At 40.9% G+C, this 25,823-nt stretch overlaps 1 protein-coding gene across 1 annotated transcript in view; it reads right to left on the reverse strand.

Moving 5' to 3' along the window:
• The window catches only part of Slc25a36 (solute carrier family 25 member 36), a 32,717-nt gene extending 14,816 nt beyond the window's left edge, over window positions 1-17,901 (reverse strand). Inside the window, exons 1-4 of the mRNA XM_040739541.1 lie at window positions 17,675-17,901; window positions 8,442-8,606; window positions 4,898-4,975; window positions 959-1,059 (exon numbers count right to left, since the gene is read on the reverse strand). Of these exons, the coding sequence (XP_040595475.1) occupies window positions 959-1,059; window positions 4,898-4,975; window positions 8,442-8,606; window positions 17,675-17,715 (385 nt within the window). The 5' untranslated portion in view covers window positions 17,716-17,901. The remainder of the gene's footprint in view (window positions 1-958; window positions 1,060-4,897; window positions 4,976-8,441; window positions 8,607-17,674) is intronic.
• Window positions 17,902-25,823: the final 7,922 nt, after the last annotated feature.

Consider the following 25,823-nt stretch of genomic DNA (forward strand, 5'->3'; position numbering starts at 1 on the left):
CGAAAATATAAAAAGTCTTGAAAACAATTTGTAAGCTATATGCTAGATTTATTATATAAAAGGTTATCAATCTTCCACAAATCATTATTTCAAACTTACACTTGGTTAAATATATTGTTTAAATTAAACTACTCTAAATAGAAAATGACCAGTAGTTTAAAGCACTTAGTAAGCACACACTGGGAAGTCAATTTATTGATCAACAGCTGATAAAAGTTATAGTTTTCTTTACAAAGTTAAAGAATATGGAAATAAATAGATTAAATAATTCTCAGAAAATTGGAACTAATATTCAAGGCTTTGTCCAACATGCATGGCAGCAAATGATTCCAGAACCAGAATGGCAAACTAATGTCTACCACTTACCCTTAGAAGGTAGTGCAAAGCCCTGTAAGGGTGGTTCTGATACCAAATCATACTCGTCATGAAATTAAGTTCCTGGGGAAAAATTTCTACACAAGCTAAAGTTCAGGTCGAGTATGTAGTCTAGATTAGTCTTACACACACACAAATTATAGTCACTGGGTCATAACAAACATCACAAAAGCTGTAGCATCTGAGCAGAGACATGAATACTTTACCAAGTACAGGCGGCACGTTTCAGACAGAAGCCGAAACATGCAGCAGGAAGGCACTAATGGAAACTGAGGAGAGCAAGTGGCAGCTTTGATTCCAGTGGGATTATGGCTGGACTCTTAAAAGCATGAATGCATTAAATATTAGGTAGTACATAGCAAAATAAATATACCACATACAGTCTGCCACTTAAACTCTTAATTATAAAGATATAACTTATAACAGATTTTACGTATACCAAATATTTTATTTAAATGAACAAAAAATCATTCTTTGTAGATTCTAACTATTAAAAAGCACACTAACCATCTTAATTTGATAAAGTCATTATAAAATATTAACATCTCCATGTTTCACAAGTTTTACTATTAAATATTCATACCTGCCATTGCAGCTGAAATCATGTGTACTTGGGTGGAATCAGGATCAAAAACACCATTCAACTTTTCCTTGCAGTTTGAATAAGCAGCAAAGTATATTGCTCTAAAAATAAAAAAATAAATTAATAAAGCATAAATCTTCATAATTTTAGAATAGAGAAATAAAGTCTCAGTCATATTCAATGTAACATCAGATTTACCCATTTTTCTCCACAAAGAGCACGTTTTGTACTTTAGAAAAGTCAAAACTCCAATGTATAGTTCCTGATAACCATTCTCATGGCTCCCAAGCTGGGCTCAATACTGACAACGTGCGTGATAACATCCTGGTAACTGGAGGCTCTATGCACCAGTGAGGCTGTGTGTTTGCACTTCTGAGCCAGTCTACTTAAAATGAGTTAGGGGAATAATTTTAGAGGTAGAGGTGATCTAACCAGTCTGATGGACAGCTTTGTGATTCTGTAGTATATTCTACACTATAAACATACACAAAATAGGTTTATATGTTCTACTTTTTTAGTACTGAAGATCCCACCCAAGTCTTTATCCCCTTTATTCCTTTTGCCCACAGTATTAAGACAAAGAAATTTTAACAAATGTGATCAGGTTCATCAGGTCACATTATGTTTTTGCAATGTGTGGAAATACTCGTTTAGTCTTTGAAGTACTGAATTGTTGGCTTGTTGAATCAAACAATGCATTATTTCTCAACAATGCTGGTTTACAGACCAGTAACAAGTAGACCAATAACTGATAATGGAGATAGTTTCATTACTCCTTTTCCTTCTGATTGTATTGAGTATTCTGCCTTCATGTAAGTGTACCAGGTGTATGCAGAGCCCATGGAGACCAGAAGACGGTGTCAGATCCTTTGGACTGGAATTATAGATGTTGTGAGCCTCTATTAGGGTATTGGGAACTGAATTCAGGTCCTTTCTAAGCAGCAAATGCTCTTAACCACTAAACCATCATCTCTCCAGCTTCCATGACTGTATTTTTAAAAATTGTGTTTAAGAAAAAAGGGGCCAGGCATGTGGCTTTCATCTGCAATCTTAGCAGACAGCAGGCTAAGGCAAGAGGATCATAAGTACAAGGACAACCTGACCTAAGTGAAAGCCTGTTTCAAAAAAAGGGGGTTGTCCAACAATTTGAAACAAATCATTCTATTTATGAGGAACACAACAACAACAAAAAAACCCTCTTAGGATACACAATTCCAAAATATGAAGAATAAACTCATTTCCAAGAAGGAATCACAGAAGAAATTTTAATGAGAAAATAGGTATGCATATACATAAAGGAAATATAAAAATTAAACATTATAATAAAAAGAATATAATTACACAAAAATAAATACATGTCAAAATCCTAAAAGAAAAATTTTAGCACATTTATTAAGTACTAAAAAGATGGGAACAGAAGCCGGGTGTTGGTGTCGCATGCATTTAATCCCAGTACTCGGGAGGCAGAGGCAGAGGCAGGCAGATCTCTGTGAGTTTGAGGACGGGCTGGACTGACAGCCTCTAAAACAATACAGAGAAACCCTGTCTCGTAAAACCAAAAAAGATGGAACAGAGCCGGGGCCGGGTGTTGGTGTCGCATGCCTTTAATCCCAGCACTTGGGAGGCAGAGGCAGGTGGATCTCTGTTGAGTTCAAGGCCAGCCTGGTCTACAGAGCGGGTTCCAGGCCTCCAAGGCAATACAGAGAAAACCTGTCTCAAAAAAAAAAAAAAAGTGGGCCATATGTGGCTTAAACGCAATGAGTTCACTATATGAAAATAAAAACAAGATCATGATGTGCCTCTTCAGAGGACAAACTACCACGTTGTACTTTTCAATGCATTTAGCTCCCTTTATCCAGAAATCCTACTTAGGTAGTTATTCTAAAATAACGTATCTTTGTGGAATTGCTGTGTATGACTGTAATCCCAGCATCCCAGATGCAGAAGCAGCATTTTGAGTTTGAGGCCAGCCTCGCTATACCATACTACCCTGTCTCAAACAAAAACAAAAACTTCCTTAACTACAAAAGGTAAATGTTTGGGAATGTTTGTAACTGTTGCAAAACAGTTACAATAGGAACTGGACAGAGGACTCAGATGTTAAGAACACTTGCTGTTCTACTATAAGTCCTACATTTGGTTCCCAGCACCCACCCCAACGAGGAGTGCAACTCCAGATCCAGGGAAGCTAACTCCTCTTTTTGGCCTCCACAGGCATCTGTATATATACAGACACACATACTCAAAAAAGATAAAATATCAGTCATGGTGTTTCCAGAAAAGTTGTATTTTTTAGGTACTCAGAGATGGCTCAGTGGTTAAGAGCGTATACCACTCTTGGAGAGGATCTCAGTTGGGTTTCCAGCACTTATGCTAAGAGTCATACAATTGCCTCTAACTTCAGCTCTGAGAGAGCTGGTGCCCTCTTCTGGACTCCAACATACCAACATATGCACACATACAACTTTCAAAAATAAACCTACACATTTTCATTTATTTTCATTGCGTGTCTGTGTGTATGCTTCTGTGTGCAGGTGGAGGTCAGGGAACAACTCTAGGAGTCCATTCTTTCCTTCCACTGTTGGCTCTGAGCGGTGAGCTCAAGTCACCAGGTTTGCATGCAAGTTCCTTTATGCACTGAGCCATCTCACTACCACTACCCACACTGGTCCTGAGTGCAAGACAATGTTGCTCAGCTCCCAATCACAGGTGTAGGCAATCTCTGAATACTTTCTTAAAATGAAAGAAGTGAAATCCAGTAAATAACAAGATGTGAATGGGCTATATGGTTTAAAGTACATAACTAGGTGTCCATATATACATTCTAAATATGAACCCTTTTTTGTATCGCATTCTACAATGGAAGAATCCAGTAGCAGAGGATGATTCCATCTTCTGACTAGGTATACATGGTATACATACATGCACGCAGGAAGAACATTCATACATAATAAACATATTTTTAAAAACCACTTATGTATATAGCCAGGTGAACCTCTATAATTCTAGTACTCCGGTGTCTGAGGCAGGAAGTTGGTAAATGAGGCTAGCCAGGACTACACAGTGAGACTCTCTCAAAACAAAAACATATAATACCCCCCTACACACACATACATCAAAACCTTTATTTTCTTTAAATACTTTTTTTAAAAAAAATGTAAGTTACCACAGTCAAATAAAAGTATAACTTCCACAATTTATCATAAAACATCGATTTATCCTTGATCCCTACACTTAGAGGTGGATCTCTGTGATTTCAAGGCCAACCTGGTTTATATACAGGTAAACCAGGGCTACATTTTGAAACCCAGTCTCAAACAAAAAAATAAGAACAACCCATTCCCATATCAGTTTAGTTTTTGCCCTGGGTAAATACTCAGCCCTTCCCATAAGTATAAAATTCCTCTAGTTCCTACGGTCAAAAGAGAATATAAGCATTTCCTCAGAAGGTAGTGTAATAGACAAGTCATTAGTTATGAGAAAATTCAGATTTTGAAAGCATTACTAGTTTAATAGGTCCTATTCAATCCAACTCAAAGATGTTATTTTAATTTATAGTTTTGAATAAAGCATTCTCCCCTTAAATGTCAGATCCATTCATAGCAATTTAAAATATGAAATGGTCTACGAATAGTTTTAAACTTAGAGCCATTTTATTCCACATTTCATTTTCCAAGTGTGAGCACTAAAAGTTTAAAGCAAACATTACACCTCCCTTACAACATGAAACATTCCTTAGTACAATGAACTTGTTAGTTCCCAAATCAAGCTTTTCTGTGTAGATTCCTTCTAATTAACACCAGAACTCTCAAACAACCTTCCCATGAATAATGAAAGTTGCATTTATAAATTTAACTGTATCTACAAATGATTATATCCAGATTACCTTGAAATAAAGACTGCCATAATTTTACTTAGCCTTTTTGTTTGTTTTTTTACCTGGAGGGGGCCACTCCCACTAAATTGGGGCCTAATCCTCTAAACAATGAGCGAGGACCCTCTTTTTCCAGGATAACTCTGAAAAGAGAAAAACAAATTATTAGAAAATATTCTTCAATTGTCCTTTACTAATATCTTAGAGCAAAGCCAATTTATCTCCTGTTTATAATGTATCTTTCTGATCCATTTTCATTACTCATAAAAACACTGGGGGGCACAGGAAAAAGTACTGAAGAATTCAAATGATTTACTAGGGACAATAAAACTTTGTACATATTCTTTTCTAAAATGCTGGCAAATGGCTCAGTGTAAAGGCACATGTCACTCAGTCTAAGATCTGATTTGGATTCCTGGAACTCACCGAATGTTTGAAGGAAAACTGATCCACACAATTGGTTTTCTCCCCCCTCCATGTATGCTGTGCCAAGGATGTAAGCCATATACACATGCACAAAATAATTTTTTTTTTTTGGTTTTTTACGAGACAGGGTTTCTCTGTTTTGGAGGCTGTCGGTCTAGCCTGGCCTCGAACTCACAGAGATCCGCCTGCCTCTGCCTCCCGAGTGCTGGGATTAAAGGCATGCGCCACCAACGCCCGGCTGACATGCACAAAATTTTTAAAAAATAGTTTTGTTGAGGTATGCAGACTCATGCTTGTACTCCTAACACTGGGAGACTGAGGTAAGAGGACCAGCCTAAATTTGAGTGAGTTTCAAGTCAGACTGGGCTTTGAGTCCCTGTCTCAAAGTGACAGAAAAGATTAAGAAATATGATGGGGGAAGTCCTTCTATGTATATGCTGATGAATAAAGCACTGTTGGCCAATAGGAATGCAAGATAGGTGGGACCAGGAGTCAGGAGGATTCTGGGAAATGTAGTCAAGAGAGGAGAGTTACCATGTAATCCTGGGAGGAGAGAATGCAAAGTCTGGCGTTCTCGGTAAACTAAGACCTTATAGCTTTGGTGGTTCAAGCCTTTAATCGCAGCACTTGGGAGGCAGAAGCAGGCGGACCTCTGTGAATTCGAGGCTAGCCTGGTCTACAGAGATCGAGTTCCAGGATAGGCTCCAAAACAATATTAGTAATTATGGGTTAATAATTAAGTTAGAGCTAGCCATTAAAAAAGCCATAACAAACGGCCAACAGCCGTTAATATAGTGTCTTAGTGTGTTATTTGGGGGCTAAGACAGTGGCGGGACCCAGGCAGCTGTGAAAAAAGTACACATTACAAATATATATATACATATATATGTATATATATATTGTGACACTGACTTGCTTTCTCTTGTGTCAGCAAACTAAATCCCAAGAGCTTCCTGCTTTCAAGGTTTTATCTGGTACTGGGGATCAAATTCATACACAGAAGACAAACCCTCTACCACTGGGCAGCAGTCCAGTCCTTGAAATCTTTACATAATCCTGGAAAATACCCCAAGTGCTGAAGTATGATGTCAATCAACAGCTCCAGTGAGACGCTATGGCAAAATCTATTAACCTAACACCCTCTGGGTTACTAGAATGCTTGGTGAGTTTCCAATCAGTTAACAATTACTATATTAAGAACTTAATATATAAAGAGCTTACGACTAGATAAAAAGAAAGGAAAAGATGTAGTCCCTGACACTGAAAATTTTGCTAAGACTTCTGTGAGTTTAAGGCCAGCCTGATCTACACAGGAAGCCCCAGGACACCCAGGACTACACAGAGAAACCCTATCTTGAAAAAACCAAAAAAGAAAACTTTGCTGAATAGCATATTAAGACAAATAATTTAATAGGTTACAATAAACAAATATTGTTCAGGATATTTATCGCCAAAAGAAAAAGGGAGTGAGTCTAGAGGTGCAGAGGTGAGAAGGGACAGGAATATTTTAATGTAGAAGCCAGATGTGTGACAGATGCCTATAATCCCGCATTTGGGAGGCTGAGGCTGAAGCAGTTCAGGCCAGTCTAATTAGAACTGATTTGGAACAATAAATAAACAAATAAATAAAAAGCAAAGAAAACTTTAGAGCTAAGAAACAGGTAGATCAAGTGCAGATGAATGTAATAGTTAATTAAAGGTATGAGCTCAAGGAAAGACTTTTCTCTGAAGTCTATTGGTGGAGAAAACAACTATGAAAAAGTAATCACCCATTCCAGTTTTAGGGTAAGAAAACAAAAGAGTATTCATCTATTGAGTGCTCTAGTAATTAAATAAATTAATTTACAAACAGAATAAAATAGTGCATGAAAACCGAGGAAATGGTGGTAGTGGTGGTGCATGCCTTTAATCCTATTACCGAGGAGGCAAAAGCAGGTGAATCTGTTTGAGGCCAGCCCAGTCTACATAAAATCCAAGGTCATTCAGAATTATATGATGTTTTGTCTCAAACACCCCTAATAATAAAAAAAAAAATGGAAAGTTCTTACGATGAAGGAAAAGCAAAATTACTGAAAACCAGAACAACTACAACTGTAGCCCCATGGGATCTGATGTTCTCTTCTAGCGTGCTCTTTCTAATTAAAAAACAAAAGAGAAACATTTCCCACATCAATCAGTGCTTTTCTGTAATTACAACATTTTAATTCAATAGTGTTAAAAGTACTTTCATGTACTTAGGTTCATGTTGAAAAAAGTGTGATGCAATCTTTTTGTAGCAAATGTCAATACACTGGATGAGTTCATTTGCTACTACAAAACAAATACTACTAAACTAAGTTCAAACAGTTTCAAGTGAGATAAGGCAGACACACAGGCATTGAGCTCTAATACAAATCTAAGCACATAGAAACTGATCTGAGTAAGTTTTGTTCTGTTTTTCGAGACAGGGTTTCTCTATGTAGCCTTGGATGTCCTGGGACTTGCTCTGTAGACCAGGCTAGCCTCAAACTCAAGAGAGCTGCTTGCTTCTGCCTCCCAAGTGCTGGGATTAAAGGTGTGTGCCACCAGAGCCAGTCTTAAATAAGTTTGAAAGCAACTTAATTAAGCCTAGTAATAAACATGCCAATCTTTTTCCAATCATCAGAAAATGTCAACACACAGAGATTTTAATTTGGGATAACTGTTTCAAGCCGAAGCTGTATATTTTGTAAAAGAAAACAGACTGTCAACAACTAGATGCAGGTACCTGTGCACATATATGAACATTAAAAACACAATAGTAGCACCAACGCTACCTTCATTTCAAAACTAAATAGAACAGCCATCTGGGTATGGTGGCATGGAAGGAGGCCTGTTCTGGATACTGAATTCCAGACCAGTCAGGGCTACACAGTGAGACCTTGCCTGGAAACAAATAAAACAAAAATACCTATAACATCTTTAGAAAAGAAACCCAATGGATAAGTTTAGAAAAAAATATTCTAAATAGATTCAATTTGGAAATATTCCATTAAACATAATCTTTATAATTGTTCTACTCCATTATGGCCTGTTACCACTCATAAGTACGACTCATAGTAACTTATGTCACTTTTAAATGTAGAAGAAAAAACTAAGCATGTTGGAAACACTAAGATAAGCAGCAGCAGCAGCAACAACAAAATCCAGGAATGCTTTGCTCACTTTAGGCAATGCAGAGGTCCAGGGGACATTACTCGGTTGACACTGGCTCCAGCCATGGTGTTCAGCTGAACTTCAGAGACATAAAGTGTCATAGAAGATGACTGTAACCGTGTTTTGACAACTTCCAGTGGACATGTCAGAATAGCTCCCACTGTACCACCACATCTACAAAAAAATCCAAGAAGATCAGAATTTAGGCATCTAATCAGCCAATGAGAACATACATGTGCTTACCCACGGCTCTAATCCAAAGGTGCTGCACAACCTTACTAAAATTTAAAAATCTGAAGACGTTTTTGAACGTTTTACTTACTTGACTGAAAATGAATACTTTTGGTCACTAAAGAGCTGAGAGAACCATGGAAAGCACCCAGACATGCTGTAACTGGTAGACCTACCCTCACATCATATCAGAAGTTTGTGAAAAAATAAATAAAACCAAACAAAAATTAAAACTGAGTTTATTAATTTGCACACAACTGGGTAAAGGAAGATTTCCAGTGATAGCTGTTACTAAAATGATTGACAAACTGAATGAAGGCTTTAAGAGCTGATTAGCACTCCTTGCTCAGGTGTTATTTGTAGCGCTGTTGAAATCTACACCTGTGTTTGAAACATATCCACCTTTCAAATTTCTAACCCTTTAAGATCTCAGAAATAGCCAAGTGTTGGTGGCACACGCCTTTAATCCCAGCACTCGGAGGCAGAGCCAGGTGGATCTCTGTGAGTTCAAGGCCAGCCTGGTCTACAGACCGAGTTCCAGGATAGCCTCCTAAACAATACAGAGAAACCCTGTCTGGAAAAACAAACAAACAAACAAACAAAAAACTCAAATAATTCTGAGCAGTAGGGCAGATACAAATTACGTATGGATAATCATACTCATTTTAATTGCTCCCAACAATCAGAAGGACTTTACTACAAAACATAGTTTCAGTCACTATCTCTTACTTCCAAATGTGCAGGACAGATAGAATTAAGTGAAAAAAATAAACAAAAGCCTTTTAATATAAAGATTGAGCATCAGAGTAACAAAATAAAAACTTTTAACAAAATGTATTATTTAAACTGGTTAGAAAAAAAAGGATTTAACCTAACCAATTATTCTCTTTGAATACAAGAGCAGGAAGGACATAGCACACAGTAGTTTATATCTATAATCCCAGCTCTCAAAAAGTCGAGGGAAGGCTAGGTAGGGACATACCAATAGCTAGATGGGAGAGGGAGAGGGAGGGAGAGAGGGAGAGAAGGAGGGAGGGATGGAGAGAACAGGAGTCTAATTCCCTGATGAGCTAAACAATCAGAGTTCAAGTTTAACAAATGGCACTGGATGCAGATACATTATTGCAATCTTTTCAATTGCAGACAAGAAAGACTTCCATGCCCAGAGTGAACAGAAGATAACACAAAAAGGAGAAAATATCACAAAGACTTCTCAATAACCACAAATTAACCTCTAGAATCCTAAACAAAGCTAAACTATCATGAAGGACAAAGCATACTGACACATGAGAGAGAATGACCTACACTTTATTTTTCTCTATAATGAAGCATTCTACAAACAATAGAAACTGGATATAGGAACAAAATACCCCGCACACACTTTTTTGGGGGGAGGTAAGAAAGTAAGCGCCAAACTTATAGCTAATCATATGAGAACTCAGGACAAAAATCTCTAAAAGGAAGCTAATAAAACTAATGTATTTAACCATAGAAAACAGTGGCCAGGTGTGGGACTTACATCTACAACTCTAGCGCATGGGAAGCCAAGGCAGGATCAGGAGTTCAAAGCTATCCTTTGCTATATAAAACCCTGCCTCAAAATCATGCCAAGGAAACAACAAAAGAATCACATACAAAGTATGAGTGCTCATATAATTAAGGAAAAGTATATAAATGCAATTATACTCAGTGAGAAAGAGAAGATAAGCATAAGAAACAACTTACCCTTGCTCTTACAAGAGGTAACCACTGAGCCAAACAAAAGAAAAAAAGGTAAGCTGACTTAATTTTTACTAAAAACTGTACTATAACTAACCACAATGAAAAGATAGAAATGAAGGAGGAATGGAAAGTGGTACACTAAACTAAATTCCCATTTACCAGAATATCATATAGTGATTTTACAAAATCAATTAGAGCTCAGAGCGTTGGTGGCTCATGCCTTTAATCCCAGCATTTGGGAGGCAAAGGCAGGTGAATCTCTGTGAGTTCGAGGCCAGCCTGGTCTACAGAGAGAGTTCCAGGACAGCCTCCAAAACAAAACAGAGAAACCATGTCTTGAAAAACAAAACAACAAAATCAATTAGAATTGTATAAAAAAAAAAAAAAAATAAAGAGCTGGACACAGACATCCACTCCTAAGTAAGGGTGAAGTGAGCATGGAGAGGAGCTGGTTCCATTATCTTTCAGCAGCTTTTCTTTGCTCTTATCATATGCATCTATTTTCAAAAAAATTGCTTTTGAGACAAGGTCTCTCATAGCCCTGGCTGGCCTGGAAGTCAAAGATCTCTGCCTCTTAAGTGCTCAGCACAGGCTTGTAGTTTCAGCACTTAGGAGGCAGAAACAGAACCAGAAGTCCAAGATAATCCCTGGCTGTATACACACGCTTCTCAGCACTCACTCCCAGTGCATTCAAGCAGGCCCTTAGTATTCCCTCAGGCCAGTGATGTGGCTGCCAATTAATCAGTTAATGTGAGTATTTTACTATTTAAAAGTTACAAAGTAAGGTTATTTCTGTCAAACAATCACTCATTTGCTCTGCCTTCTTCACTGACAATTCCAGGGAAAGAACAGCTGAGTTGGAGACCAAGGAGCATTAAAAATTCATTATAGCATCAAAAATCTCTAGATTATGAGTTTAACTTAATTATAAAATGGCATTTTATCTTTGGTAAATCCAAAGTAACCTCAATTGCTTTTTTTTTAAGTCAAACTACCTGGACCAATGGCTTAGAGGTTATGAGCACTGGTTGCTCTTCCAGAGAACAGGAGTTCAGTACCCAGCACCCACAACGAGGTTCACAACAGTATGTAATACCTGTGGCGATATCTAGTTTGTACTCTTAACAAAGCTTGCCTGGAGATCAGTTAATCATAGAGGTCTGGAGGTCTGTACAGACAGAAAGTTTGATATGGCTGGGTGGAGAGAGGACTATAGGCATGAGGAGGATTTTGTAGAGCTCTAGCAGCTGGCGGCTCTGCTTCTCTCATCTTTCAGTTTTCACCCCCTAATATCTGACTCTACAGGTTTTTATTAATACTAAGTAAAACTCGTGCCAGCTCTAGAAGATCCAATGGCCTCCAGGGGTACCCAACATGCCCAGAGTGTACAGACATACAGACAGGTAAAACACTATACACATAATAATAAAGTTTACAGGCAATTAGTGGGGAGTGGTGCAAACCTCTAATTTAGCACTCTTGAGGCTAAGGCAAGGGGACCAAGAGCTGCAGACCTTCATAACAAAACAGTCACCCAGAAAGAGGAAGGGAGAGAAGAGAGGGAAGAAAGGGAGGAGGAACGAACGAACCAGGGAGGAAAAAGGAACTAAAGGAGTAAACAACCAAGATTACTTAAGAGAAACAAGACAATCATATATTCTATGCATTGATCTAGACTATTCATTGTTAAATTCAACAACTTTATATGACAATTAAAACTTTTCTATTTTGTGTTTGTGTAGTAAGTTTACCCAACTTTGAGGCGTTGCTTTTGTATACTTATGAACATCAACTACTTTAGTACTTTTACCAACCTCTGGAGTAAGTGGGCACGTTAGAGTAAGTTAAGCACAGTGTAACCACGACTGTTTAAAAGCACAGAATATGAAAAAATTCTGCAAACAGATCTTGTAAGAAAGCGGGAGTTAAAGTGTTCTCCCACACAAGTTCACCACAGGCACAAGAATTACAAGTGGAGGGTGAGGGGATGAGGAAGGCAAAGGAGAAGCTTTCACTAACTAGCAGTGAAGTACCAAGCAGATCCATTCCAACCACGCTGCTAAGACCCATGAGTCTGCCAGGTATGCAGACACAAACGGTCATATATAGTCTTAAACCGCTGCACCACTAGAACCAGTTCCGCTGTCCACAAAGAACTTTTACTAACCAAATTGGGGTGGAGTAGGGGCATAGGAACCTAAGAACCTTCGAGATTCTGTTGAAGGAAGGGGAGGAATATAGAACAGATTCCAAGACTGACTGTCAGACATAGCTTACCTTCAGTTTCAGATTCTGAGCATGCCTGGGCAAGGACATTTGTTGGATAGGCAAGGAAATTCCTAACTGCAAAGTATTTCCTAGGTCCACAAATCTGGGTATGTGCACATTTTAAAAGGTGCTTGGGAATTCATCTTTCCTATCTTTACACAAACCTATTTCCTCAGACAAATGCACTTTATCTTTATAAAAACAAAATGAGGCCCGGCTTTGGTGGTGCACACCTTTCATCCCAGTACTCAGGAGGCAGAGTTCGAGGTCAACCAGGTCTATGGAGCAAGTTCCAGGACAGGCTCCAAAGCAATATAGAGAAACCCTGTCTCAAACAAACAACAACAAAAAGCAGAATTAACAGGTTGATCCATTTTTCTGTCTCCAAGTAATTCACCATTTCATGAGAAACAACACTAAAAGCATCTCTAAAATCCTGTCAACCTTGTTAAAGAATTCTTACCAACTTTTTATTTTGTAGCTTATTTTGTTAACCAATACTACACACTGAGCACAGTGACAGATTACCATGAAAAACTAAATAAACTGTTGAAAATAAAGGGGTATTTAAGGTATGTGTGCTGTTTCTGGTGCAGGAAAAAAATAATAGACTATTCTTACTTTGAATGCTAGAGCAAAATAAAGTCAGAAAAATGCTGGCCAACTGGTTAGATAAACAGAAGTGTGGAAAGACACTAACACATAGATCAAGATACAGTTGTATAGTATCAGACTAAGGACTAAAAACATCATGAAAACAAAATATGCAGAAGGAATGTGATATTTTGAAAAAGTAAATTTCCCTCATAAACTATAATTTAAATCAAATTTCAAAGTTGTCCATTTGTTTTCTTCCTGTCTCTTTACTGTTCCAATCACAATTTTTAACTCCTTGTTCTGTAAACACCTAATCAAAACCACAAAAGGTCTCCAATCAGATCAGATCCAGTGGCAAAGAACTCTTAAACATAATTATGACAGCAACACTACAAAGCTCACCTTCTCTTCCTTGCTGCAGCATACTGGCTTCATTCTGTTTCAGAACACATTTTCTGGTTCTTCTAGTTTCTTTTCTTTTCTGAGACAGGATCTCATTATATAGACTAGACTGACCTCAAACTCAGATCTACCTGCCTCTGCCTCCTGAGTGCTGGGACCAAGGACATGTGTCACTAAGCTTATCTGGCTCTTCTACTCTTAAGTCCTCATACTTGGGCAGCAGACCCTCCCTAGCCCCTTTCGTGAACATTTTCTTAAGTGAAACTGGTAAAAACCCAAAAACCCCTGCTCCTAGATGCAGACTATCTTTACACAGCTTTGCCTTTAGACTACCAGCACAAATGCCAATGCATTTGTGAAAGGCAAACAATGTCAGACCATTTTTGTGAATATGACTTAGAACCTCAGACCATCAGAAGGGTCCTTGGGAATCCAAAGGAGTTGCTACTGCCCCGCCCCCCCCATCGATGTGCTACACTAATCCACTACAGGGAAACCGTTTAACAAAATACTGTCAGAATAAGCAACTTCCCTTAGTTTTCTAATCCATTAGAATGAAATTCTCACAGGGGAATATATCTCAATGTTTAAGACTCCTCCACCCCCCATCCCAGAATTCATAGGTTTGAATTCTACCCCCTAAATGGTACAGCACCGAGAAAAGGGCTCTGGGCTTTGGGGAAGTGGCTAGATACTGAGACAGAGCTTTATTTCATGAAGAGTGCTGCTAGCTAGACCCTTCTACCATTTGAGGACAGAATGAGAATGCAGTCTGAGGAAGCAGGCCCTCACCAAGCAGGCATGCAATTTGCCATCACCATCACCAGAACTTTCAAGGCAAATAAATGGAGCAAATAAATGTTAGCTTTTTAGATGCCATCTGATTTATGGTATTTTGTTATAGCAGCCCAAAAGATGGAACTGCGGACATGGTTCAATTTCAGCACTTACATGGCGGCTCAAAACCATGTATTTCTCCAATTCCAGAAAATCTGATATCTTTTGATTGGCCTGCGTGGGTTCCTGTACACATGTGGTGCACATACATATACCCAAATATGCATACATTAATTTTAAGGTTTATTTTACTTCATGTGTGTGTATGTGTGCCTGTTAGATCTCCTAGAACTGGGGTTGTGAATCACCATATGAGTACTAAGAATCAAACCAAAATTGGGTCCTCTCTAAGAATAACAAAGGTTCTTAACCACTGAGCCATCTTTCAAGTCACTCTTAAATCAATTCTCTCTCTCTCACACACACACACACACACACCTCAAAACAAAAACCCCACAGGAAAAACAGAAGACAGAGGAAATAGAAATAGTAAAAAATTATGGACACAGCATAATAAAAATAAGCATTATTAAATAAGTATTCTACTTCTGGCCTGATCTTAAAAGGAGCCAAGTGAAATAATTTCACAACAACAACAACAAAAAAATCACAATATTACTCACTAAATGATGTAATAAATTATAAAATAACTTGATAAAATTGTCTTTATACTACTTTATGTCTATATACAGACACACAGCATCTGAAGTATATCGAAAACTAAACCTTACTTAACATTCTCTTTTTTTGCAAGCTACCATGTCTCTGTAACTCAATTAACCCAACGAAGGACCTTACAAATTCTGAATATTAACTCTGGCAAAAGCATAATGAGATCAAAGGGTGCCTTAAAGAAAGCACGAGTCATGCACGTGAGTGTGTCATTTAGAACCAAGGTCCAGGGCTAGCCTGTTTCAAATGTTCCTATTTAACAATACAGCCCCTAGTAAAAATCTTCTGGGATCCTGATGTGCACACTTGAGTATATTATCAGGAAAGGAACTCAAAGGCTCCCATGTTAAGAAAACCCTTGCCTAAGAATAAATGTCGCAGGGCGGTGGCAGTGCACGCCTTTAATCCCAGGGCTGGGGAGGCAGAGGCAGGCGGATCTCTGTGAGTTCAAGGCCAGGCTGGACCCACAGCCTCCAAAACAATACAGAGAAACCCTGTCTCGTAAAAACCAAAAAGAATAAATGTCACTCTGAAAGGCTATTCTTGGTTCTTTTAAGCTATGCTGAGTGTAATCCAAAGAACACCATGTGAAGAAGCCCAGACATAGTCTACAAAGACACGCCTCTTCTGTATAGTAAAATAGAGTTTACAATTCCTAGTGTACATACAATCACGACAAACAAACCTTGCATTTATGGAGAACACACTAAATTACTGCCAAAACAAGCAAATTTGATATATAAATTAGACATCTGCAATTAACATTTCCAACATAGCCTGCTTTGAAATGATACATGTTTATTACATACAACACTGCCAGAACAGGATTTAAGTACTGGAGAATAGTCAAAATAACCTTTGCTTTCACCCATCACTGATGTTTCTGTGAAGAGTGTATGTTAAATCACTTTGGCAATCACTATATACAAATATGAAATTGAGATGAAATGCAAAAGAAGGGAATTTACAAGGCAAAACCCTGAATCTGGTTTCATTTAACATTCTACTGCGCACATACTAGACTCCTTTGGAAAGGAGGGAACAAACTGGTATTTTTGGATCCCATAAAAATCCTCCATTCTAGCTCTCAACACCAAAAAACTAAACAGAATGGCCTAGATTCATAAGTATTAATAAACACAAAGTGATGATCCTAGACAAACTGCAAAAGTAACGCATATGTGCTAACATTTATTTCATATACAAGGGCACTCTACCTTTAACAAAAATTGCAAAACATGAAAGTAGAACACAAGAGTTTTGTCTATTAAAATATCTATGGTTTTTTAACTTGCAGGTGTAACTAGAAGATCTATTACAAGTAGAAATCCAATAACTTCAGGACAATACATTTTACTTTCCCTTACCTCCCCCCACCCCGAAAACAGAGTTTAATAAAATGTTTTAAAGGCCTGGGGATGGAGCCCTGTCCTGTGGAGAACCTGCCTAGCATGTGCAAAGTTCAGTTACTGCAGAGATTTAATTAGCCCTTTTCTGGCAGCAAACATTTCAGAAACATGAAAAAGCAAACTGGTTTTCACAAAATTAGCAATTGTTTTAATGCCAGAGTGGTGGATGGTTCAAAATTGGTGAATTAACAAGTACTGGAATAAATATGTGTCAACTAAGGAAAGTATTGTCATTGTTAGCAATAGAATCCCCATATATTAACTCAAAGAAAACAACCGGGAAGAGAAATGTATTCTTTGAAATGTATTCCTTCGATATTCTTAAAGTGACTGATCCAAAATCAAGCCCTTGGGGTTTGAAAATGCTACTTTATTCTGCTATATAGACTAGAAAGTTAATTCACCGTAGCTGTTTTTATGACAACGTTATAATCATAAGAAGTCCTAACGTTCTATTTATCTAAATAATTGGGAAGGAACATATCGAATGGAGGAACAAAGTTGGCTCAGCAAAATGGCTGTGGCATCAGCAAACCAGACTTCAGGCTCCATCCTAATCCTGTGCACATATATAGTTAAATATTCATCTAAGTACACGATTTCTCTCAACCCACCCCTTCTCCAAAGCGGCGAGTGCACAGAGGGCTGGTTGGTTTTCCTCAAAATAATTAACAAGAGAAAAAGACTTCACAGCCATTACGGCTTTGCACCATCTCCCGCAGCCGAGACAAGCTAGGGAAAACAAAAAATTTCCAGGGCTGGAAATAACCTCCAGGTACCGCGGGTGAGAGAGCACAACAACGCCTTCCCCGACGGCTGCGACAACCGCCAGCAGCAAGCGCGCAGCGGCGGCCGGAAACAAGGTCGCCCGCGAACGTGGGCGACGTGAGGCCCAGGCGCGCGGGTCCAGGAGGCCGAGGCGGCTCCCATTTTGTCGCCAGGCCGAGTCTCCTACGCGAGGCCGGTGTCCATGCGCCTCGGCTGCCGCGCAGGACCGACAAGCTAGGCCGCGACTCACGCTCAGCCCCCGCCCAGGCCCGGCGTGGCCTCCGTGGGCCCGCGGTTCCGCCCGCAGCCTCCACCCCGCGCGCCCCACCGACCTACCCCCCAGCAAACAGATGCACCAGCGTGTCCCTCTGGCTCATCCTCTCTTCTGCATGTCCTCCGGGCGCACAGGCGGGACGCGAAGCCAGCAGCCCGCCACAGTCAAAGGCGTGGGCCGAGAGGGGACGCCGGGGGAGCGGGCGGAGCCGCAGCTGCAGGAAGGCCACGGGCTAACGCTCCCGGCGGCGTGCCCGGTTCAGCGACCTCCGCCAGACTGCGCAGCCCGAGTCCCGAGGAGTCGGACGGCCCTACATAAACAGAAGCTCCGATTGGCCGAGGCAGCGTGACGTCACGAGACCCACACGCCCCTTTCACGTGATCGCACTGGGGGCTCCTCAATGAAGAGCCGCGGGGCAGGACGGGAGCGCGTGCCGGAGGGTAGTGGGTCGACCTCGCCCTCGCACCTGATCCGCTAACCCGGAAGGCTGGCCAGCCGTCGCCACTTACCTGCGCAGACCGGCTGGGACAGTCTTGAGTTAAGAGCCCAGCGGGCCAAGGCCACAGCTGATCCACTCCGCAAATTTGTGGATTTAGGGCGCTGAGCCATTCTGCTTCCTGTGTTTGCCTTGGAAATCGCTGCTTGCTTGGAAAGGCTTGTGCATTGATACTCGCGTGCATTCTCACAGACTGCACAGTACCAGACCTGATCATTAAACATTAGTGTTAAGTTGGGATCTGTAGGGGGCTGGCGAGGTAAATCACCGAAACTCTTTGTCAGGAGAGGGGTGCAAGGCCTCTCTGTGAAGCTAACCCTCGTAGGTCTGGGGCTCGCTTTGAAATTCAGGCTGGCCTCCAACTCACGCCTTAGACTCCGAAGTGATGGGATTAAAGGCGTTCCAGGTTCTGCGGAACATTCCTGTGATGGAATGCTGACAGAATTCCTGACAGGAATAAGATAGTCATGTGGGGTGAAAAAAAAATCTTCAAAGTGTCTCGAGTGAAGGGCAAGTAGATTAATCTGAAGGTTTGCTACAGGAATAAGATAACTACTTATTTTATTGATCAACACATGTTTCTTTTTTCTTTCATTCTTTTTGTTTGTTTTGTTTTTTTGGTTTTTCGAGACAGGGTTTCTCTGTGGCTTTGGAGGCTGTTCTGGAACTAGCTCTTGCAGACCAGGATGGTCTCGAATTTATAGAGATCTGCCTGCCTCTCTGCCTCTGGGATTAAAGGCGTGCCACTACCGCCTCTCTCTCTCTCTCTCTCTCTCTCTCTCTCTCTCTCTCTCTCTCTCTCTCTCTCTCTCTCTCTCTCTGTCTCTCTCTCTCTCTGTCTCTGTCTCTGTCTCTCTCTCTGTCTCTCTCTCTCTCTCTCTGTCTCTCTCTCTCTCTGTCTCTCTGTCTCTGTCTCTGTCTCTGTCTCTCTCTCTCTCTCTCTCTCTCTCTCTCTCTCTCTCTCTCTCTCTCTCTCTCTCTCTCTCTCTCTCTCTCTTTATTTTGTATACAGTATTCTGCCTGCACGTATGCCTGCAGGCCAGAAGAGAGCACCAGATCTCCTTACAGATGGTTGTGAGCCGCCATGTGGTTCTGGCTACAAAACATACAGACTGCAAGTGTTCACGCCACGGTAGGGGACTGGGTGGGTAAAAATATTTAAAGAACTTCAACAGTGCTGAGTAAGTGCCGTGATGTTGTGTTGCTTATTATTATTATTGGGGGAGGGGCACATGCAGTCAAAGAGCTTTGCCCAAGGTTACCTAGTTCGTTCTAGAAGAGCTCGGATTTGAATCCAGGAGAGACCGACTTCAGAGCCTTAGTTGTTAAAATAATAGCTGTTTGCTAGAGCAGAAAAGAAGAGAAAAGGGCAGAACTAGAAGAGCAGAGTCAAAGCGCGGCAACCCTGGCCAAATGCCAAAAATTCTGGCATGACATCCAATGGATATTTCTTTCTATTGTATGGCAATTTTGTTGAGACACAATTCCCATAACAATGGTTGTTAAAACGTGTGATTTGCCGGGCGGTGGTGGCACTAGCCTTTAATCCCAGCACTCTGGAGGCAGAGGCACGGGGATCTCTGTGAGTTCGAGACCAGCTTGGTCTACAAGAGCTGGTTCTGGGACAGCCTCCAAAACCACAGAGAAACCCTGTCTTGGAAAAAAAAAACCCAACCAACCAACCAAACAACAACAGAAAATGTGGTTTGGTGGGTTGTAGTATATTTTTCCTGGCTGTGCAACCCTCACCTGCCTAATTCGGGAATGCTTCCTCACCCCAATACATATTTGTTAGTGGTCACTCCCATTCTGCTCTCCTCCTGTTCACTTCCAACCACTGATGTATTTTCTACCCCTCTGGTTTTGCCCATGCTGCACATTACATATAATCAGATAATACAATGTGTGGCCTTGGTGAATTGAGGCGTGCTGCATGATGGGTGCCTCCTTCCCTTGCTTAGCTGGTATCCCTTGCTTGGCTCTATCACAGTATGACTTACGGTCAGTGGATGGCCACTTGGGCTGTTTCCACGCTCAGGCTAGTCCCAGTGCTGCAGCTGTAGACACCTTCTACCTTGGGCGTGTTTCTGTACAGTAACAGTTGTTCTGAAATCAGTGGCAAGCCCGGTGTTGCCCTCTCCTTTTCTGTCTCTCTTAGAGGCCACTGTAGAAGCAGACTCCGACCCTGCATGGTCTGGCTAAATCTAGGCGCCGCCCGCTGGGGCCCAGCTCCCGGTGGGTGCTTTCCCATTAGTCACTCTGTGATGTTTATGACATTAATGACTTACTGTGTACGCTGGTCATAAGCATTTAGACGGAGGTAGATAAGATACTTTACTTGCAAAGATGGAGTTTCCCTATGGTGAATCAAGTGTTTCCTTTTGGGAAATATGATGTCTCCAGGCCCCAAAGCATATCCAAGATCCCCTGAAAATCTTCAGGTTTTTTTTAATTTAATAACTTTTTTCACACAATCTATTTTGATCATATTCTTTTGCCCCCCCCAAATTCTTGTGTTCTCTAGAACCACTCATCATATAACAATCTGAAGAACAGAATTGGTAGAATGAATCTCTACATATATATTTGTGATGGCTATTCTTAGTTGTCAACTTGACTATATCTGCAATGAACTATAATATGAAATAGAGATCACACTTGTGATTAGGATCTTGAGGCAAGAAGACAACATGCCTTTGATCCAGCTCTTGAGCCTGAATGATACACAACTTGAAACCAGACATTGAGGCTGGAAGGCACACTTAATCTTTTCTGCTGGAAGCCTATGTAAGGACAAGGGAAGAAGGAAGGGGGTGTGCTCTTTCTTTGCCTGCTTGCCTTGCCTTGTGAGCACATCCATTCCCGCACTGGTGTTGGTGTCTACTTTGGGATTCCAGCATCTACAGAGGACCAGCTGAGACACCCAACCTCATGGGACTGAGACAACTCTAAATTCTAGGACTTTCTCTTCACAGCTACTCATTGTTGAACTCAGCCCTATTTTCACCCTTTACTCTTTTGGGGGACCCAGCATCCAGTTCGTAACTAAGTACACAGAGAGGCTTATTCTTTGTTATGAATGCCTGGTGTTAGCTTGGCTTATTTCTAGCTAGATTTTCTTAAATTTTCTCATCTACCTTTTGCCTCTGGGCTTTTACCTTTCTCTATTTCTGTGTATCTTTCTTTCCTTCTTATTCTGTGTCTGGCTGTGTGGCTGATCCCTGATAGTCTCTCTTTCTCCTTTTGTTCCCCTATGATTTCTCCTCCTATTTATTCTTTCTGCCTGCCAGCCCTGCCTATCCTTTCTCCTGCCTAGCTATTGGCTGTTCAGCTCTTTATTAGACCAATTGGGTGTTTTAGACAGGCAAAATAACATAGCTTCACAGAGTTAAACAAATGCAACATAAAAGAATGTAACACATCTTTGCATCATTAAACAAATGTCCCATAGCATAAAGAAATGTAACACATCTTCAACTAATATTCCATAACAGTCCTCCAAATCTTTGTTTTAAACAGAGACAAACAAACAAACAAAAAGTTAATGCAGTCAAAAGAACAGTCCAGATCACTGTCTCCACACCCACACCTTCCCAGCTAGATAGACCCTAGCTCCACAGCTGGACCCTCCTTCCAACTTCAGAGGACTTCCACCGAGAAGGCCCAGGTCATACCAACCAGAATGGGTGAGTGACCTGGGTAGCAGCATAACTGTACTCCTCCCTGGATTCTGTCCACTGAGACCCTTTCACAGGCCAATGCCATTCCAGCTCATCCCCAGCCCTGCTGCTGCTGGGCCCTCACCCCCAATCCCAGCAGGCTTCTGCCACTGAGGCACAGAACACAGCAGTCAGAACTGGCCCAGGCTACAAGCCAGAACAGAATTCCAGGAGAATCCATAGGCCCAGACACTGTCCACACCAGTTGGAAGAACAGGCACTGTAGGCCCACAGAAGTTCACACCATTCAAAAGAACATCCCCAGCAGCTCTACTGGAGGCCATGCTGGTTCTGGGTGTCTGAAAAGAAAACTCAAACTTTATTGGAGGCCATGCTGGATCTAGAGACCCAAGAAGACTTTGGCTTTACTAGAGGCCAGACTGGAGCAAGGGACTCAAGGCCTCTAAAATCCTAGGGGAGATACTATGCTGGACCTGAAGATGCACCAGTCACCAGAACCCTTGTCACTTAGGCCAGAAGACGAGAGAGGAAACAGAAACCAAGAAACAAAACACCCATCCCTCAAAGACAACATAGAAATCAACACCTAGACCTATAATCAACCCAAATCCAGTGCCTAGATGCCAGTGTGAGAACACGTCAATAATAGAAAAGGCAATATGGCATGACCAGAGCCCAGCTATTCTACAACAGGAAAACCTGAACAACCCAACACAACTGAAATGCAAGAGAGTGACCTTAAAAATGACTTTATGAAGATGATAGAGGTCCTTAAAGAAGAAATGAAAAAAATCCCTTAAAGACATGAAGGAAAACACAACAAAAAATGGAAGAAATCAATAAATCTCTTTTTAAAAAATTTTTTTTTGGTTTTTCAAGACAGGGTTTCTCTGTATTGTTTTGTAGCCTGTCCTGGAACTCCCTCTGTAGACCAGACTGGCCTTGAACTCACAGAGATCTGCCTGCCTCTGCCTCCCTAGTGCAAGGCGTGCACCACCAACACCTGGGTCAATAAATCTCTTAAATGCTAATAAAACCAAGAAAAAAACCAAAACAGCTGACAGAAATAAATAAGCAGTCCAGATCGAACACAAGGAAAGAATTTGAACAGTATTTATATTAAAACAAAAAAAGGGGTAAAGGCCGGGCGTTGGTGGCGCACGCTTTTAATCCCAGCACTCGGGAGGCAGAGGCAGGCGGATCTCTGCGAGTTCAAGACCAGCCTGGTCTACAAGAGCTAGTTCCAGGACAGTCTCCAAAGCCGCAGAGAAACCCTGTCTCGAAAAAAAACAAACAAACAAACAAAAAAAAAGGCGTAAAATTGGGTGTTGGTGGCACACGCCTTTAATCCTAGAGGCAGAAGCAAGCGGATCTCTGTAAGTTCGAGACCAGTTCATGAAAATACTTTTAATGCCATTAGTCACCAAGGCTGAAAGATCAAAATCAAAATGATACTACCTCTACCCATAGGATGACTGAACAAACTGTCAAGAAAACCCAAATAATAAGTGTTGGCCAGGAGTGAAGAAGTTAGAACTCTTGTTCACTGCTGGGAGGGATACCAAATGCTGTGAGGGACTTCATGGTGCTTCCTTGAAATGTCAAGCAGAATTTCCATAGCCTCCAGCAGTTCCACTCCTGGGCATACACCTCAAGATGTGAAAGCAGGCACTCAGAGAGATGACTGCATGCTCATACCAGCATCATCCAGTGTAGCTGACGGGGCTTCCCCAACACAAGTACACTAAATGGGTGAACCTCATTCCATATGCACACAAGAAGAATGCTGCTCTTCTTTAAAGGGAGGAACTGTGACACGTGCTGCTGCACGGAGAAACTTGAAGACATAAAAAGGCAGATGTTTTATGTTTTCACTAATATGAAGCACCTAGTATATAGTCACGTCACAGAAAAAGAAAGTAGGAAAGTGATCACCGAGGGTAAGGGAAGAGAGGGGACAAGAGTGGGCAGCTGTTGTTTGATGCATACAGAATTTCAGCTTAAGATAGAAAAGTTTGAGTCGTTGATAGTGAAGATGGTCATACAATAATGTGAATGTACACGATTTTCTTCTCTGGCTCTGTCTCCTCTCTCTCTCTCTCTCTCTCTCTCTCTCTCTCTCTCTCTCTCTCTCTCTCTCTGTGTGTGTGTAATGCTGGGTATTAAACCCATGGTCGTTCATAGGCTAGCCAAGGTCTGTACCATAGAATTACATGCTGAGCTCTTGAATTTTTCAGACAGAGTCTTACTAAGTATATTAGGCTCACCTTGGACTTGCTACATGCATCATAGTCTGGCCTGAAACTTAAAATTCCCCTCCCTTACCTTTTTTAGTGCTGCATTTCAGGCATGCACCAGCACATCTAGCTCACATATGTGCTTAACACCAATAAATTGTATGTTCCATAGTGGTTGATGTGTAAAATTTTATGTTATAGATTTTTAAACCACAATAAAAGTATGTAGGCAGTGCACATGTTCATAAATATATACTACTAGGAAAGTTACAAGGAAAAATATCAGGTGTGACTGACGCCTTGTATCAGGAGTAGCCTTAGTAATCTAACATTTCAGCATATGTGCGTGCATGGTCAAGATGGTATCCAGGTGTGGTGGCACTCTCCTTTAATCTCAGCACTGGGGAGACAGAGGCAGTAAGATTTCTGGGAGTTTGGTATACATGGTGAGTTCCAGGTCAACCAGAGTTATATAATGAGGCTGTGTCTCAATATATACGTGTATACATACATACATACATACATACATACATACATACATACAGGCTGGAGAGATAACTTAGTGATTAAGAGCACTTGCTTGCTTTCTCAGCGCCGATATGGCTGGCAAACAACTCCTGTTATTTCAGATCCAGGGTATCTGTCACCCTCTTCTGGTCTTCTCAGGCACTGCATACACATGGTGTACGTACAAACAGGCAGGCACACACATACACATAAAATAACAAAATATGTCTTAAAAAATAAAAAATTTAAAACTCCAAAAAAGAGGGCAGGTGAGACAGTTCAGCAGGTAAAGGTGTTTGCCATCAAGCCTGACAACATGAGTTTGATCCCTGAAGCTCAAATAGTGGAAGGAAAGAGCTCTCTCCTACAAATTGTCCTCTGAGTTCTACACACATCCCGTGGAAAGTGTGTGCCCCGACTTTGTTAGGGTTTCTGTTGCTGTGATAAAACACTATGTCCAAAAGCAAATTGGGAGGAAAGGGTTTATTTGGCTTGTATTTCCACATCATAGTCCATCATTGAAGGAAGTCAAGACAGGTACTCAAACAGGGCAGGAACCTGGATTCAGGACCTTTTGCAGAGGCCATGGAAGGGTGTTGTTTATTGACTTGCTCCCCATGGCTTATTCAGTCTGCTTTATTGTCTTGGTTGGGGTTTCAATTGCTGTGAAGAGATACCATGACCATGTCAACTCTTATAAAGGAAAAAAATATTTGATTGGGGTGGCTTATATTTTCAGAGGTTTAGTCCATTGTCATCATGGTGCAGCGTGGTGGTGTGCAGGCAGACATGTGATGGAACAGGAGCTGAGAGTTCTACATCTTAATAGTCAGGCAACAGGAAGTGGTCTGAGACCTTGGGTGGTATCTTGCTTGAGCATAGGAGACCTCAAAGGCTCCCCCCCACAGTGACACACTTCCTCCAACAAGGCCATACCTCCTAACAATGTCACTCCTTTGGGGACCATTTTCTTTTAAACCACCACATTCCACTCCCTTGCCCACAAAGGCTTGTAGCCCTATCATAATGCAAAAGTGTATTCTGTCCAATTATAAAAGTCCCCATAGTCAATAACAGTCTCAAATTTAAGAGTCTAAAGTTCAAAGTCTCTTTGAGATCCATGCAATCTCTTAATTATAATCCCCTCTAAAATAAAAAAAAACCCAGATCACATACTTCCAACATATACTGGCACAGGCTACACATTACCATTCCAAAATTAGGGAAGGGAGCATAGTGAGGAAATACTAGACAAAAGCGATACCAAACACCATCTGGGCAAACGCCAAAC

Source organism: Mesocricetus auratus, unplaced genomic scaffold, assembly GCF_017639785.1.
Source record: "Mesocricetus auratus isolate SY011 unplaced genomic scaffold, BCM_Maur_2.0 Super-Scaffold_100691, whole genome shotgun sequence".
NCBI classification, from domain to species: domain Eukaryota; kingdom Metazoa; phylum Chordata; class Mammalia; order Rodentia; family Cricetidae; genus Mesocricetus; species Mesocricetus auratus.